This window comes from Corythoichthys intestinalis, chromosome 15 (assembly GCF_030265065.1).
Source record: "Corythoichthys intestinalis isolate RoL2023-P3 chromosome 15, ASM3026506v1, whole genome shotgun sequence".
Lineage (NCBI taxonomy): Eukaryota > Metazoa > Chordata > Actinopteri > Syngnathiformes > Syngnathidae > Corythoichthys > Corythoichthys intestinalis.
In genome coordinates this window covers 24,353,465-24,371,198 of record NC_080409.1, presented here as the reverse complement: position 1 = coordinate 24,371,198, position 17,734 = coordinate 24,353,465, and the positions used below count along the sequence as shown (strand labels likewise).

The following is a 17,734-nucleotide window of genomic DNA, read 5'->3' as shown; positions in this document are numbered from 1 at the left end:
CTTACGCCCGCCCGCCAGGTTTTCCCCGAGGTCCTAGCGCCCTTCCAATTACATAACGAACCTTTTTTTTTTTTAAATTAATAATTGAAGATTAGTCTGTGAGACAGATGCAGCCATCAAAAGAGCCATATCTGGCTCGCGAGCCATAGGTTCCTGACCCCTGCTCTACAGGGTTGAGGTGTGGGATCACTGCCTTGCTCAGGGGGTTGGAGATGCATTTTTACAAGTTCATTTATCTTCCGTGCCGCTTACCTTCACGAAGGTCATGAGGGTGCCGGAGTCTATCCTTGCTAACTATGGGCAGTAGGCGGGATACACCTTTAATTGATTGACAGCCAGTCGCAGGGCACAATGAGATGGACAACCTTTGATATAGTAATAATTTAGAGTGTTTAACCAGCCTACCATTCATGTTTCTGGGATGCGGGAGGAAACCGGAGGACAGGGAGAACATAAAAATTCCACATGTGATTTATCACAAGTTAACAATGGACGGCATGCAATTAATCATGATTAATAAATTTAATAGCTTCACAGGACTAGTTATTTTTTAATTGATTTGGTAGGGATTTTGAGTGAGATCGAGACTTTGGTAAACAAGTTGTTGTTCGGGTTATAGTTATCTGAATAACTGTAAAAATGTTAAGACAACTATTAAGCATACTGGTTTTTATTTTGCTGTTATTACTATAATGTATCCTGTTTTTTTCTTGGTCTCTGATAAAATAAAATTTCCCCCAAAATGCAACACAGGTGCGTTTTATAGTCCAAAAAATAAGGTAGTCTTTGCACTCGCACTACAGTCCATAGCCAGAAATGTTAAATCTACCTTGTGGCCTAATGACAGGTGCTTGCCATACTTGTAGGCCAGTCTTTGGGACCTCTTATCGTGTTGTGCCAGCTCCATTGCAGCTTGGCAGCTCTTGGCCAGCAGCGCCCCGTGAGACAGGAATGTCTGCTCCTCCCACGCAGTTGTGTCCAATTCAGCGGTAAGATTGTTCTCCTACAAAAACAAAGACAGACAGTATCACTGTCGAGTTCTCACTGTCTGCACCTCAGAGTTCCTTTGGACCAGTGCTGGAATGATTTGCAAGTTTGAAATGGTGTGCAAGTGTGTGTTTGTTTGATCCCACAATGGTGAAATTCACTCAAATCCAAATTCACATGATCCCAAATGTGTTTGATTCCCCGCTTTCAAAGATCTTTTTTTTTTTTACCTCCACCAGTAGCTGAAACCCACAGAAGGTTATGTATTCTGTTCCATGTCTTTCTGTCTGTTTGTATGTTCCTGTTCAAGCTAACTCAAGAACAAAGAAATGATTATCAAACTTGCAGGGTTTGGTTTTAATATAAAATGCAAGAGGTGCATCAATTTTGTGTTCATGAGGTCAAAGGCCACATGGCCAAACTTTATACGCTTGTGTTCAAGATAACACAAGAACGAAGAAATGGATGATTATCAAACTTGCAGGATATATTTGTAATATCGAACGGAAGACGTCTCACATTTTGGGGTAATGAAGTCAAAGGTCACACGTGTCAGAAAAGGAAGTTTGCGATAACTGAAGAACGAAGAAAGGGATAATCATCAATCTTGAAGATTGTTTTGTATTATGAAATACAAAAAGTGATTTAATTTTGGGGTAATGAGGTCAAAGAGGTCAAAGAAAGGAATTTCACGATAATGTGTTTCATAGTTGAAGGGAGTGCTCTCACAACTAAATATGGCGATGCTTTGAATTTTGCCGCTTAGGTGGAGATTTGCTTTCTCTGAGTGATCCTGATGTGTTTTACAGATAATAGGTCACATTAAAGATAGATTTCTTTAAATGATTCGTCTTTGTAACAGTTTCTAAAAATCTGGCACCTGAACAGGGTGTGTGGACTTTTTATAATCCCTACAGCTTACCAATTTAGACAATTAAAACTATCCTAATGGGGCCAGTTAACTCGAGGCCTTTTTGTTGTTTTGCTACAATATGAAGGTGATAACTATCATCAAATATCAAATCAAATAGATTGAGTAAAACCAGCATGAATATATTAACCATTGTTGCAAAAATACATGCCTAAAATAATTCCCTTCTGATGTTTCGTCCCCTCAAACATTAATCATCCCATCAAAATGATAATGTCCTCCTCGTTTTCTCTGCCAGACATTAAACAAAAAATCTATGAATACAAATTATTTTTCACTTTTAAGTACTGCAATTATTGGGCAAAACAAGTCTGCTAAAAAATAAAAGTTTCATATTAATGTTTACTTTTCTTAGGCTCGGGGTTGCTTTAATTGTTACAAACACATATTTCTTCTTTTTAGAGTTTGAAAATAGTACAGAATTTGGTAAGTACTGACAATGACAAAACAATTGGAGTAATGAGTGTAATAAGACAGTTCCATAATGTGGTGCAATAATTGTGTTCACGACTGTTGCCAATAATTTCAGGTGACATTTGCACTACAGAAAGCAGTAAATGTTTTTGTAAATTACCTCAAAATTCCAAAATGTTTCTTTTTCTTTCTTTCTCCAATTTAGTTAGTTAAATGTCAGCCACATTTATGAACACAATAAAAGACAGAATTTAGAACCAGGGCGTCCGTGATGTATACACTTTTGTTCTGCTATTGGTCAAGGTGCTGTATGGAATTCGTCATGGAATTTAATTATTATTATTATTTTTTTTACATGCGACTGCCACTGCTACTGGTAGTTTACCTCAGTGTTATTGGAATTCTCATAGTAGATTCCTTGAACTAAATCACCGATGGCACTGGAAATCAGTTCAACAACCTGGCAAACAGATAAACAGACAAAACAGACATTGACTTCCACCTTTCAGTACAACCCCTAAATGTTTGAGATATTCGAGACAAAATGGCAGGGTTAAGTTTAAACATAGCATCCAAACATTGCTAGGTTATTAAATGTTATCTTTAACCCTTTCAGAGACAATGGTCACTACAGTGGACAGATAAAAGTTGACACTTAAAGCAACCCTAGGTAACTTTTCAGTTTTGGTCAATTTTAGCGAAGCCGGTGGACAAAAGCGGTAGTGTTTTGCCTGAAGGAAGACAGCGTTTCCCACGAGGACCAGCGCACATCCGCACAGTGTCATGAAATCATGATATCCCAGTCGCCTGCAGCTGGATTAAACGGCGTTTCTGTTTCCAACAGCTGTGTGAAGGATGAATAGTAATAAGCTAATGAATGCAGCTATGGCTAAACAATAGCATATGACGATAAGCAACCATGTGGCTTAGTGTGGCTACAAAATATTTTATAAAGGTTAAAAAAGTTACCTAGTGTTGCTTGAATACCTTTAACACTTTACAGAGCTGGCCAAATGTATTGGCACCCCTGCAATAATGTCAGATAAGTGTCAATTACTCTCAGAAAATTATTGCAATTACAAATGCTTTGGTATCAATACAGTATATTCATTTATTTTGCTTGTGATTAAAAAACACAAAGGAGAATGACATTTTTTTTAATCAATGTAATTTTACACAAAACTCCAAAAATGGGCCGAACAAAAGTATTGGCACCCTCAGCCTAATACTTTGTAGCACAACCTTTTGACAAAATAACTGCGAACAACCGCTTCTGGTATCCATCAATGAGTTTCTTACAATGCTCTGCTGGAATTTTAGACCATTCTTCTTTGGCCAACTGCTCCAGGTCTCTGAAATTTGAAAGGTACCTTCTCCAAACTGCCATTTTCAGATCTCTCCACAGGTATTCTATAGGATTCAGGCCTGGACTTATTACTGGCCACTTTAGAAGTCTGCAGTGCTTTCTCTCAAACAATTATCTAGAGCTTTTTGAAGTGTGTTTTGGGTCATTGTCCTGCCGGAAGACCCATGACCTCTGAGGGAGACCCAGCTTTCTCACACTGGGCCCTACATTATACTGCAAAATTTGTTGGTAGTCTTCAGACTTCATAATGCCATGCACATGGTCAAGCAGTCCACTGGCAGAGGCAGCAAAGCAACCCCAAAACATCAGGGAATGCCCGCCATGTTTGACTGTGGAGACCTTGTTCTTTTCTTTGAAGCTTTGTTGTTTTTCCTCTAAACTCTATGTTGATGCCTTTTCCCAAAAAGCTCTACTTTTGTCTTATATGACCAGAGAACATTCGTTTTTGGCTTTCTCAGGTAGGTTTTGGCAAACTCCAGCCTGGCTTTTTTATGTCTCTGGCTCAGAAATGGGGTCCTCCTGAGTATCGTACATAAAGTCCCTTTTCATTGAGACGCCGATGGATAGTACGGATTGACACTGTTGTACCCCTCGGACTGCAGGACAGCTTGAACTTGTTTGGATGTTAGTCGAGGTTCCTTATCCACCATCCGCACAATCTTTCGTTGAAATCTCTCGTCAATTTTTCTTTTCCGTCCACATTTGGTAGGTTACATTCAGGTCTTTGGAGATGGACTTGTAGCCTTGAGATTGCCCATGCTTCCTGACAATTTTACTTCTCAAGTCTTCATACAGTTCTTTGGTCTTCTTTCTTTTCTCCATGCTCAATGTGGTAGACACAAGGACACAGGACAGTGTTTGAGTCAACTTTAACCCTTTAACACCGAATGTGTTGGCAGCGACGCGTTTACACATATCGTCTTTGAAGCTTCGTCACGCTGTAATTACGTCACCCATGTGCCGCTGGTTGGTCTTCATTTGAATGTGCGGAAGTTGATGTCCACACCAGTTTTTATTTGAAGTCAATCGACCAAGAAAAACGGGAGATTTGTAATTGCAATCATTTTCTGGGAGAAATTGAGCATTTTCTGTCAGAATTGCAGGGGTGCCAATACTTCTGGCCAGCACTGTATAGGCCAAGTAACTATGGTCATTGAGGAAAAAAAATAGCAATTTATATATATTTAACTTATAAACCATTACTGCATTATTTTATATCATTTTTCTATCACTATAAATACATGTATAAATGCATGCAATTTTAATGAAAGCTAAATTAATTAAATTAAAATGAATAAAAAACAAATACAGTCTGGTTAATTCCCCTAGAACCACTTGCGAGTCGACCCCCCCCAATATTTAACTCATTGCCTGCCATTGACAGCCATAGACGTCCAATTCATGTAAACTGGAAATACTGGCCATGAATGCTCATCTTTCAGTACCAATGACTGCGCTTGAACATTTGTTCATTTGCCCCTTCCAGTCACAACTGATTGGACGTCTATTGACGCTGTCAATTGTAGCGAATGAGTTAATGAGTGCCCTGTAACGGTAAAAAAAAAAAAAAAAAAATGGGGGTAAAAAAAAAAAAAGAATTTAATTTGAGCATGAAAGGGTTAATGACCAGATCACACAAATCATTCTTGCTTATGAGACAAAATCAGATGGTCCTTCATTTCCACTGACTTGTATTTGTACAATTGACTGCAGTTGCCAATTTCCTCTTACAGGGGGCATGCATGACTACATTTCCGTTTCTAGAAACACTGTTCATTGTCAACCTGCCACATGAGAGCCTGATTAGAATATTCACAACTACAAAATGAATCAGGACACATTCAGAGTTCTTTCAGCTCATTGCAAACACCCTTGGTTCATCAGAAAAGTCTGGTGACGCTAATGCTTGCTGTGCCCTTTGGGTAACACAATCCATCTGGGGGAAAATATTGAGGAAACCTGAGCTTCACCCACCAACCTGAAAGGACAATGTGCCTACAGTGTTACTCTGGTGTCTCTCCCTGTCTTGGGAAGTGGGGGCCGGTGGGGGGCTTTTTTTGGAAAGTATCAGATAAGCTCTCTCTCTGCTTCCCCGTTACTCCATTCCCAAATCCATCCGTATCGTGTTTTGCCGACTGGGCCTGCAAAAGGGAAGAAACCAGAGCTGCTGGGCAAGATTACTTTACAGTTTACGAAAGTAGCAGCATAGGTTACCTCTCAAGGCCAAGACACATCATCTCCATCACTTTCATAGCCTTAAAGAGCTCAACTTTGCCTTCTTTAAGAAATGAATCGGAAATTTTGATTTTTTTGTTTTTCCACAAGGGGCAAACTTTCCTATCCGAGCGAAATGATCCGGAAATACTTCGAGGGAAGGCTTTCTTAGTTTTTATTGCATCATTGCAGAGTTCTGCAGTAAACTTTTTGAAAGTAGGATTTTTCATTCTTTTCGCATGTATGACAAAGTCAACGCCAAGTCTGATCTTATGAATCTTATGAAAATATTACAACAGCATAGCTTAAACTATGTGCATGTGACAGAAGAACCCCCACCACCACCGATTTAATCCAATTCACATGAGTTAGCACATCAACAAATTCAGTAAATGAATGAGGCACACAAAAGTTGGACATAGTTTATGCAAAAAACATATGGTCCACCTAAATCTGAGAATAACATCCCCATTTATTTCCAAAGACGTCATTCATTTCCAATGGGAAAAATGACCCAACATCAACAAGAAGTCACCTAGAAATGCCCTAATATCAACAGGAAATGATCCAAAATATATAGGAACTGACGCCAGAAGGCCTCAAAATGTGCAGGAAAACACTGAAAACCAACAGGAGGGTCCCTGTTAGTACCCTAAAATTAACATGGAAGTGACCCAAATTTAACTCATTACCTGCCTAGACGCCCGATCCATTTTGACTGTTAGGCGAAAGAACAAATATGAATGAACATTCGTTCATTTGCCCCTCCCAGTCAAAATGGATTGGACGTCTAGCTCCGGAAGGGGCTAATGAACGAATGTGAATAAACATTCATTCATTTGCCCCTCCCAGTCAAAATGGATTGGACATCTAGCTCCGTCAATGGCAGCCAATGAGCTAACAAGGAAGTGATCCACGAAATCTATAGGAAGTGACCAATTGGAGTGAGAGGAAAGCATTCATTTTCATTCACTGATTTATTAGAGGCGGCGTTCAGTGCCACACATATTACCTTAGTGTTGTTTAACTGGGCCAAACCAGTACATGCATTTGCAAGCAGGAAGTCTCCACTCAGGACAGCCATTTTATTCCCAAACTCCATGTCTTTCAGCAGGCCGTCGGAATCTGTCAACTCTTTTAAATTGACAACTCCACGATGCACCAGGAAGGCTGTGTGGATCAACTCTGTGATTTCTGCCAAATTGCGCTGGCTGTGACACAGACAAAAAAAAAAACAAAAAAACAAAAAAAAACATTTAAATGACACAAAAATATTTTGTTAATGTAAATATATATGTTTTACATAGATTTGACATTTAGAAAGCTTTTAGAATAAAAGGCTTTTTTGTTTGTTTGTCGTATTGAGGAAATGTGCACTTTGGTGAGTATCACCATCAAAAAGGTTGCTGACAAAAATCTCTCAAAATAGATTTTCAACTAATAATTGTAGTCCAGATAGCTCCATCCATCCATCCATCCATCCATCCATCCATCCATCCATCCATCCATCCATCCATCCATCCATCCATCCATCCATCCATCCATCCATCCATCCATCCATCCATCCATCCATCCATCCATCCATCCATCCATCCATCCATCCATCCATCCATCCATCCATCCATCCATCCATCCATCCATCCATCCATCCATCCATCCATCCATCCATCCATCCACTCCCGCTTATCCAGGGTCGGGTTGCGGGGGCAGCTGCTTCAGAAGGGAAGCCCAGACTTCCCTCTCCCCAGCCACTTCAGCCAGCTCTTCTTGGGGGATCCCAAGGCGTTCCAAGGCCAGCCGCGAGACATAGTCTACCCAGCGTATACTGTATTGGTCCCGAGGCCTCCTCCCCGTGGGACGTGCCCAGAACACCTCACCAGGGAGGCGCCCCAGAGGCATCTTAATCAGATGCCCGAGCCACCTCATCTGGCACCTCTCCATGTGGAGGATCAGCGGCTCTACTAGGAGCCCCTCCTGGATGACCGAGCTTCTCACTTTATCTCTAAGGGAGAGCCCGGACACCCTACAGAGGAAACTCATTTCGGCTGATTGTATCCGGGATCTTGTTCTTTTGGTCGTGACCAGGGGTCGCGTTAACCAAATATTTTCCGTCGTTGACCGATTTTTTAAAACGGTGACGGAAAAAACTGAAGTCCATCTGTCATTTTGACAGGTTGCAATTCACACCCCAGACCACAGGGTGGCGAGTGAGTATATTAATTAGCTATTGTCTCTCTTGATGCATGACGTCGTTGGCCTTACTCTGAAAAATGTCAAGGCAACTGAGTGTCCGAAGTTTCTTCAAAAAGCCCTAAAACGACGATGGTGTTGATAAAAGAGGTGAAAAAAAGAGGGACTGCACAAGCGGGCACTGCGGAGAAAAAGTTACATATTCATCTGCTTGATGTGTGATGGCACGGTGTGGATTCTCTGTTAAGCTTGTTCGGACAGAATATTAATTTAAAATGAATGAAAACTAAATACTATTGAATATGTTGAAGCGGTATGCAATGTTAAGAGTCTTGTTAACTCGAATTGCTGTGTCCAGCCGCTGTAGCTCTGCTGCTCTCTGTGAACTCTCTAACGGAACGCGCGCGGCTCTTAAGTGTCTCTGTCACGTGACTGTGTCGTAGCCGGTAACGTGCTCGGCCAAATGGACACACAAGTACGGAAGGTGAATTATGCCGAACAAAGGGTCACCACAATGTCATTATCATCATTTTAAAAATTTAAGTGACGGGTAAAAATAGATTATGACCGGATTTTTATGACCCTGTCGGTCAAAATGACAGACAACGAAAAAGTCTAGCGCAACCTCTGGTCGTGACACACAGCTCGTGACCATAGGTGAGGGTAGGAACGTAAATTGAACGGTAGATAGACCACAATGGACCGATGCAGAGTCTGCATCATTGCAAACGCAGCACCGTTCCACTTGTCGATCTCCCGTTCCATTTTTCCATTACTCGTGAACAAGACCCCAAGATATTTGAACTCCTCCACTTGGGGGAGGACCTCATCCCTGCCCTGGAGAGGGCAGTCCCCCTTTTCCTAGCTGAGGACCATAGTCTCGGATTTAGAGGTGCTGATTCTCATCCCGACCGCTTGACACTCAGATATGAACCGCTCCAGTGAGAAGGTCACGGCCCGATGAACCCAACAACACCACATCATCCGCAAAAAGCAGCGATGCAATATTGAGGCCACCAAACTGGACCCCCTCAGTGCCTCGGCTGCACCTAGATATTCTGTCCGTAAAGGTATTGAACAGAACCGGTGACATAGTGCAGCCTTGGCGGAGTCCAAAGCTCACTGGAAACGGATTAGACTTACAGCGGGCAACACCGTACAAACTCTGACACCGGTCATACAAGGACCGGATCCCCCGTATCAGATATTCCTGGGGGACACGGTCGAACACCTTCTCCAAGTCCAATAAAAACATATAGACTGGTTGTGCGAACTCCCATGAACCCCTGAGAACCCTGAGTGTATAGCGCTGATCCAGTGTTCCGCGGGCCTGACCAAAACCACACTGCTCCTCTTGAATCCGAGATTCGACTTCCCAACGGACCCTCTTCAGTACCCCTGAGTAGACCTTTCCAGGGAGGCTGAAAAGCGTGATCCCCTTATAGTTGGAACACACCCTCTGGTCCCCCTTTTTTAAAAAGAGGGACCACCACCCCGGTCCGCCAATCCAGAGGCACTGTCCCCAATGTCCACGCGATGTTGCAGAGGCCTGTCAACCAAGACAACCCCAAACCATCCAGAGCCTTTAGAAACTCCGGGCGGATCTCATCCACCCCTGGGTCTCTGCCACTGAGGAGCTTTAGTTCATATATCATTTTATTAGGGCTGTCAAAATTATCGCGTTAATATAATAATAATTAATTAATTAATTGATAATTAATTTTTTAAATTAATCACGTTAAAATATTTGATGCAATTAACGCACATGCTCCGCTCAAACAGATTAAGATGTACAGTGTAATGTCCACTTGTTACTTGTTTTTTGGTGTTTGGCGCTTGGCACTTGGGTCCAACTGATTTTATGGGTTAGTACCATGAGTGAGCATGGTGTAATTATTGACATCAACAATGGCGAGCTACTAGTTTATTTTTTTATTGAAAATTTTACATATTTTAATAAAACGAAAACATTAAGAGGGGTTTAAGAGGTTTAAGAGGGTAAAATTTATATAACTTGTACTAACATTTATCTTTTAAGAACTACGTCTTTTTATCCATGGATCGCTTTAAAAGAATGATAATAATGTTAATGCCATCTTGTTGATTTAATGTTATAATAAACAAATACAGAACTTATGTACCGTATGTTGAATGTATATATCCGTCTTGTGTCTTATCTTTCCATTCCAACAATAATTTACAGAAAAATATGGCAATTTTATAGATGGTTTGAATTGCGATTAATTACGATTATTTAATTTTTAAGCTGCAATTAACTCGATTAAAAATTTTAATAGTTTGACAGCCCTACATTTTATACAACCCTGTTCCTGAATTCCAACATAACCTACTTGTAACACCTAGGTGCTTAACTGTGATTCTTGATACAAGTCTCGCGATAACAATTATCATGCGATATGATGATACAACCATTATCGATACATGGGTCAGAGAATGAATCTACGATATTCTAGGATACAACTGATGGACAGAAAATCAAGATGCTTCTCAAGTTTTTGTTTTGCTGTTTTGTGGAATAATCACACTAAAACTGTCTTCCTCAAAGGCTATGAGACATTTTTATTTTAAATAAATAGAGCAACGCTATATTAGTGCAACACTGTATTAAACAAATGTCTTTCTTAAAGAGTATGTCCTGGGAAAATGTTAATATTCCATCATTTATCCATAAACGCATGCCTTTTGTATTCATATCATGCCACTTCGTGTAATTACACACAAGAAAATGAGAGAAATTTGGCTCGATTGTCAAGCTAAAACGACCGGCGCCCGAGATCTGGCAGATTGTGTGTGTGACGTCATTACAAGTGAAGAGAGTGCCACCGGCTACTAGGGGGGCAGTGCCCCCTCTGCATCAATATAATTCCTTCTAGTGAGGGGAGAATTAGCTGTGTTTTGAGCTGTTTATGCTGTTGCATTGTCTTCGTCCTGCACATATTCCAGGTTCCCTCATGAAGAAACACCCCTAGTTGTCAATAAAAGAGAATTCAGAATTGACAGTGAGGGGTGTTTCTTCAACAGGAAAAAAGGCTCAGTGCTTTAATACTGAATGGCGGCAATGATGGCAGACAATTTCGTTTCTAGTTTCAGCGACGAATCCGACGTAGAAGGACGTAACGAATGTTCATCTAATGGTGACGAGGAGAGTTACGGAGCTTTAATTGGTGTTTTAGGTTACCAATTTGAGCCCAAACGAACGCCAATGCAGCGTAATGAAACGGTCATTGAGGGGAGCAATGACACTGATGAAACATCGGCAGCAGATCGTGTGGGAAACAATGAATGATATTTTTTGCATTTCTTTTTGTGAAGCTGATACACCGTGACCGCCAAATAAAGTAATGTATAGAATAATTATCATTTATTGCGCTATCATAGTTTTTCGCTCTGCCAACAGACACAAATATGAATGGGATCAGAGGATTTGTTCTATATATTTTACAAGCGATAATTTATACATGTGTCCAGTCCTGTATCCAATGCGTGATATTTTTTTTATTATAAAAGAGTACTCACTCTGGCCATTTCGAGCTTGGCTGCTCCCCTCCTTTGCTTAGCCTTAGCCTCCTTTGCCAGTCATCGTCCTCTTTCTTGATATCTCGGGACATTTAGGTGGCTGGTGTATGGTGGGCACCGCATCTGCTTTGAGCAGCAATCTTGCAGCAAAACCCGATTTCACTTGTCCATAGTTCGAGAAGCTTTCAGGTGGAAAACAACAGAAAACCGTGCCGGAGGCTGGGTCTAGAAAATTAGCCCTCTTTGCACGGACGAACTTTACCCATTGTCTGCGTAGTCCAGCTTTTTTTTTCGCGTTCGGGAACTCATGGATACTATATTCCGATAAATAGCTATTTGTAGACCACATAGCACAGCAGTTTTGAACCATTTTAGTGATGTTTTGGTCAAACAAACCCGAACGCTACTCTCTCGTCGATAAAAAACAATGGCACCTGGCTCCGCCTCGACTGTCAATCACTTGTTGTGACGTCGCCGCCCCATTCGGCTGTTTCCGGAACACTTTCGGAAATGTTCGTCATTTTCGATCCAGTTTCGATAATTGCTCATTAATGTGATTGATTTTTTTTTGTTAACTTTATCAATATTTGTTATCTTGGCACATAACGGTTCTATTGATGTCTCACACCCCCTTTGCCGTTACATACCCTTTAAATCATTGCTTGCCATTGACAACGATAGATGTCAAATTCATTCAAATCGGGAGGACTAGCTGCTAATGCATGTTTTGGAGCCATTGACTAGCAGCAACTGACAAAGCAGTCAATGGCAGCCGATGTCCTAACTTTTGTATTGGAGTGCTGGCGAGGTTATCAGGAATTGACGTCACCAGGTAGCGGCCAGCAGCAAGGCGTGTTCTTCATTGCTAAGGTGTTACTACGGCAGTAACTCAAAAACTACGCGGTCAATTCAAAAATATTTTTGGTAATTTGAGTTTTGAGACAGCGATTGATGCATTCAGGCCAATTTAACCGAGTAAAACGCTCAACCGAAAATCTCTTCAGCTGCCCTTTAAATGAGTGCTCTGTAATGGCATCCAATGAGTTAAACACCCCCAAAAAATTGGGCTAAACTAATTTTGAGGTCTACAATATTTCTAAATGGTTTATTGACTTTCACAATAGATGACGATTTATTTACTAATTGATTAGTCCTTTAATCGTTGTAGCCCTAGTTTACCTGCCATTAATGGACTTGTCCGGTGCATATCGATAACCTGTTGGGATAAAATAAATCGTGATACATCATGATATCGATTTATTGTCACACTCCTATCGGTAACACCATTTTCTAATTCTCTCTCTAAAATGAAACACTTGCTATTTCATATTAAAAGTAAACTCTTCATTAGCAGACAACAGCCGGTTTTGATTCTATTCTTTGGATAAAGGCTTCGAGTGCAGCCTTAGGGAGGACATAATCAAATGTTGATTCAGTCATTGGCGGGGGATAATTAGGCCCCTCTCCATATGGAAGAAGCTCACAGGGCTTCGGCAGGAGGGATTCATCTAGACAGGGTCGGGTGCCCTGATAGCCACTTTCCTTTTTCAGCCACAGTGAGAAACTGATGAGCCTGCTCTGCTCTCCTCCACCCTTTAAACCCCCCCCCCCATCCCGAAACACCCAAACCCACACACACACGTACGTATCTTGTATGCTGCTAGGTAATTGTCGAGTTAAATATCAGTTTAAAAAAGAAAGGGGGAAAAAAAGATGTGATTATCATTCAATAATGTAATGAATTTTGCTTTCCTCAATCACACCTATTGTTTGGCTGGTAGATGCTGGCTGTCGCCATCGATAGGTGTTGCATTAAGGACATAGAAAGGGTATTATTTGAAAAATGATTTTCCCCAAGGTGTTATGAAGGAATGGCAAATCTTGACATTTTAGGGGGAACCTAATGTTAGGAAAAGAAAGAAAAGAGCTATTAAGCTATTAAAGTATGGTAAAATGTCAAGTTCAAGAGAAAACTACATTTAATAGGTGAAGAATGTTAAACGGGAACGTTTAGCTTTCATTATGACATGCTTAATTATTCTCTCACATCTTAACGGATTATATTGCATTAGTATACTATAAAAAGTAAAAAGGAGCGTGGTTGGATGGGTGAGTACTGTGGGCTGCAGTTGGACCTACTTGCTCTTTTAGCTTGGTTTTAGGAGTGTGGGGAAAAAAAGGCTTATAGCACTGGCGGACCATAGGCGAAGTTTGACTTTTGGGGCAGGGAGGTACAACATGTTGATGACCCCAAAACGCAGTGTCAGCAATAAAATTAATTTAGAAGAATATTTATAATAATAAGTTGAAAATGAGCGTTTTTTTTTTTGTTTCCCATCATTCTTAAGGGGAATTCTAAATCGGGCTGCTTAGGACAGCTATACTTTTTGCCACGATCGTCATCCATTGAACATTGTATGCCCGCCAGTGTCGTGCCAAAGTAGTTACCCCAGTCAAAATTCTATCACCTGAGCGGAGCCATATGGAGGTAGATTTGTGTTTTCATTATTCGATTAAAAAAAAAAAAAAAAAAAGTTCAATCAAAATATATATTTTCAATTTAAAAAAAAGTCACTTTAATAAAAAAAAAATGTGTTTGAATGCAAAAGTAAATTTGAAACTCCCAAAAAAATGCATTGATTTTGACTTTGGATTTTTTTAAATTTAAGTTAAAGTTGCTTCAACCCAAACAACAATTTTGAATGAAGTTATGTTGTTTTGTCTTTGGGCCACATTTTGGCTAGGACATTTGTGTTATTATTATTCAATCAAAAAATAAGTTGCTTCAAACAAAAAATATATATTTTCAAAAGAAAAATCACTTCAATCAAAAAAAAGAAAAATTTCAATCATAGACAAAAAGTTTTTGAATGCGAAAAAATATTTGTCACTCAAATATTTGCATTTGAAAACTTAATTTTTCATTTAAAAAAATATTTGATTTTACCAATCCTTTTTGTGTTACATTTGTGTCTAAATCATTCAATCCCCCAAAAAGGTGCTTCAATCAAAAAAAAAAAAAAATTTGGGGGGGGAAAATAATATGCAAAGCAAATGACCGTCTTAAGTGCTCGTCACATGATCTGTTCAAAAAATCATTTTGACCCATTATAAAAAATATCTTTTTTTGTTCATTTCATTCATTTTTGTTGTTTGTTTTATTGCTTTACAACTTTTATATATATAGGAAAGTCAATTACATGCAATGACATTGCTGGCCCCCCTGGCCCCCCCTAAACACCGCTTATGTGGCGGACGCAACAATGTTATAATAATGTAGCCCTGGCGGGCTGTACATTATTGCAATTGATTAATGAATTGATTAAAGTAACATAATACAGGCAGATTCATTTGCTACAGCGTCCATAACAGGCTCATCAAACAGTCAGATATTTAAACAATACCAAGAATAGTGTAAATGAAATGGTAAAACATTTGACATTCAATACATCTCAACCCTTTTCTGCCTAAATTATGATTCTTTTTTTTTTTTACCCCTTACACAGAACGTATTGAACACATTGGCTGAATCACGAGCATTCATAGCCAGTCTTCCCGGTTTAAATGAATTAGATGTCTACAGCCTTCAATGGCATGCAATGAGTTAAATACTGTGGGGAAAAAAGGGAGGGGTATAAAATTCAGAGTCCTAGATTGAGTCTTTTTTCAAGAATTCTTACCGGGAAAAAAAATGCTCCTTCCATTGGCAGGATTTTCTTACTTGTTATAAGATCCCATTTCAAGTAATTTTGAATTTTTCTGGGTGTTTTTATTTATTTAAATTTCATTTATTTAGCCATAGACTTCATGATATAATGAAGTCTATGATTTAGCATTTATTAACATTGTTTAATTGTATAGATTCATTTATAATTATGATAATGGAAATTATATAATAATTGCTAATATTTGTTTTTTTCTGAATGACCAAAAATATTAATTAGCCCTATACGGGGTCAGAGGTCTTCAGTGTCAAAAAAAAAAAAAAAAAAGTTTTTTCTTTCTTTCTCAGTAAATACTTAAAAAAAAAACTCACTGTGGTCATTAAAGTAGATGACAACTTGAAAATAATCATCGCACTTAAGTTCCTCTCCAGCAATGAGAATTACGCTTTACAGTTGTATGTCATGTCCCAAACCTTTGCCTCCTATCTCTTAGTCCAGTTATGTAGCTGTGGGGCTTTGGGAGGAAAAAGGGGGACAAGGGGACCTGGGTATAAATAGCTTTGGAGCCTGGTTGCATAGCAACTGATGCCATCTTGCAGAGTTGAAACGCCCCTCACCACGCCTCTCGTCCTGAGTGTTCTATGCCATTTTCCTCCCTCAGCTGTCTGCCTTACAATCAAAAGCTACCATCAAATGTAGCCTTGAGAATATGAGAGTGACTTAAAAGAGAAGGACTGTCTATCAGATAGAGTTGGTGTGTTCAGTTGCATGCATATACGGAGTCATTCATTTAATCATCCCTCCGTCCATGATCCATTCAGCTCTCCATCCAACTGCTTGCCTCATCTAACTATCAACATATACATCCATTCTTTCCAACTGTCCATCAATCATTGCAGTGTTTTGGTGAATCATCAGTGTCAGGCAGCAGAGTGGGGAATCTTTTACAAATGCTGCCTGTCAGGAGGGAGGAGACCATCCCCCAGAGGTTTCAATCATCCTCCACCTTCCATCTTGCCATCAGCGGAGGTGCTAATGAGCCCGAGAGAGGTAAGAGGGTGAGCTTGTGGAAGCACAAATGAGGTGATCAAGTCATGCTGGGTGTGTGTCTAGATGTAGGGTCAAGCTGTCAATCATGGTGCAGTAAAGGAATGCAAGTAAAGTCAGTGTGGCAGTGTGACGTTATAATAAAATTGCCAAGTGGTAACATGATAAGAGCATAAACAACAATCAGCCGATATACATAATTACGTACCTCTAGAATTTTTAATACGTGCCTTGTGTATGGCAATTCTTTCTAATAACTATCTTAGGACCTTTCCATACAGACAAATGCGCTTCAACCAGGAAGCAGTAAGAAAGAACCCTTTCAAGCACCCAGAACTCATGCCATGGCAAACACAGCAGTAGTCACTTTTGGAAGCCACTTGGCACACATCCAAAGGCCTGTTCAGAGCCTCATGCAGCAGATGATGTAGTGAAGAAAAGCTGAGAGGACCCGGAAGCAATAATTCACAATTATAAGAAGGAGTGTGACAATATATAAATATTGTGATATATCACGATACTTTATATCCGTATATGATATTGATACGCTCCCACCAAGAATTGATATATCATTTTAAAAAGATGTCACTGTTAAATAAAGGAACCATCAGGTTGCTACCAAAACCTTCTACCAGATCGAAATTTCACATTTCCGGTACAATAGTGTCTATGTTAACTTATTGGCTGCTATTTACGGTGCTAGAAATCCAATTCATTTTGTCAGGGAGATATGAATGAATGATGTGAATGATATGAATTCGACCTCCCAGTCAAAATGAATTGGACGTCTAGCACCGTCAATAGCACTCAAACATGAGCATTCAAAGCCAGTCCTCCCAGTTTCAATGAATTTGATGTCTATTGTTGTCAATGGCAGGCAATGAGCTAAGAAAGACTCATTTGTTTACAAGAATGTTGGAATAATATTGTCTTGATGTATTTATTAAATGTTGCACTGAAAAATTCTCATAGTCTGTAAGGAAGACCAGGTCTTTGACAGATTCTCTGTAACTGCGAAAAATAAAGTTTTGTTCTCTATTTAAAAACAGCTTGCTTTTCTCTAAGAATTGTGTCGAAGAATAGTGTAGACTGATTTCCTGACCCATGTATCTATAACTGTTTTATTGCCATATTGTTAAATGATCATTATCGTGAGCCTTGTATTGCAAATCATATTGTATCGGGAGCTACCCAGAGCTACATACCCTTATTATTATAACATTCAACTGTTACAAACAAAATAAATGATGACCATTACAAACAGTGGCGTATCAGCCAATACGAAAGATGACTTAGCCTTTTATCTCGATTTACTTACTCAAATATCTAACCCCATTGAACTGAACTGAAATGTCATTCCAGCTCCCCAAACTCTTTTTTTCT

The 17,734-nt window shown here is 39.7% G+C and overlaps 1 protein-coding gene across 1 annotated transcript in view; it reads right to left on the bottom strand.

The window, feature by feature from the left end:
* The window catches only part of pdss2 (prenyl (decaprenyl) diphosphate synthase, subunit 2), a 44,722-nt gene that overhangs the window by 11,805 nt on the left and 15,183 nt on the right, over positions 1-17,734 (bottom strand). Inside the window, exons 3-5 of the mRNA XM_057858512.1 lie at positions 6,925-7,123; positions 2,718-2,792; positions 830-1,003 (exon numbers count right to left, since the gene is read on the bottom strand). Coding sequence (XP_057714495.1) covers positions 830-1,003; positions 2,718-2,792; positions 6,925-7,123 — 448 coding nt within the window. The remainder of the gene's footprint in view (positions 1-829; positions 1,004-2,717; positions 2,793-6,924; positions 7,124-17,734) is intronic.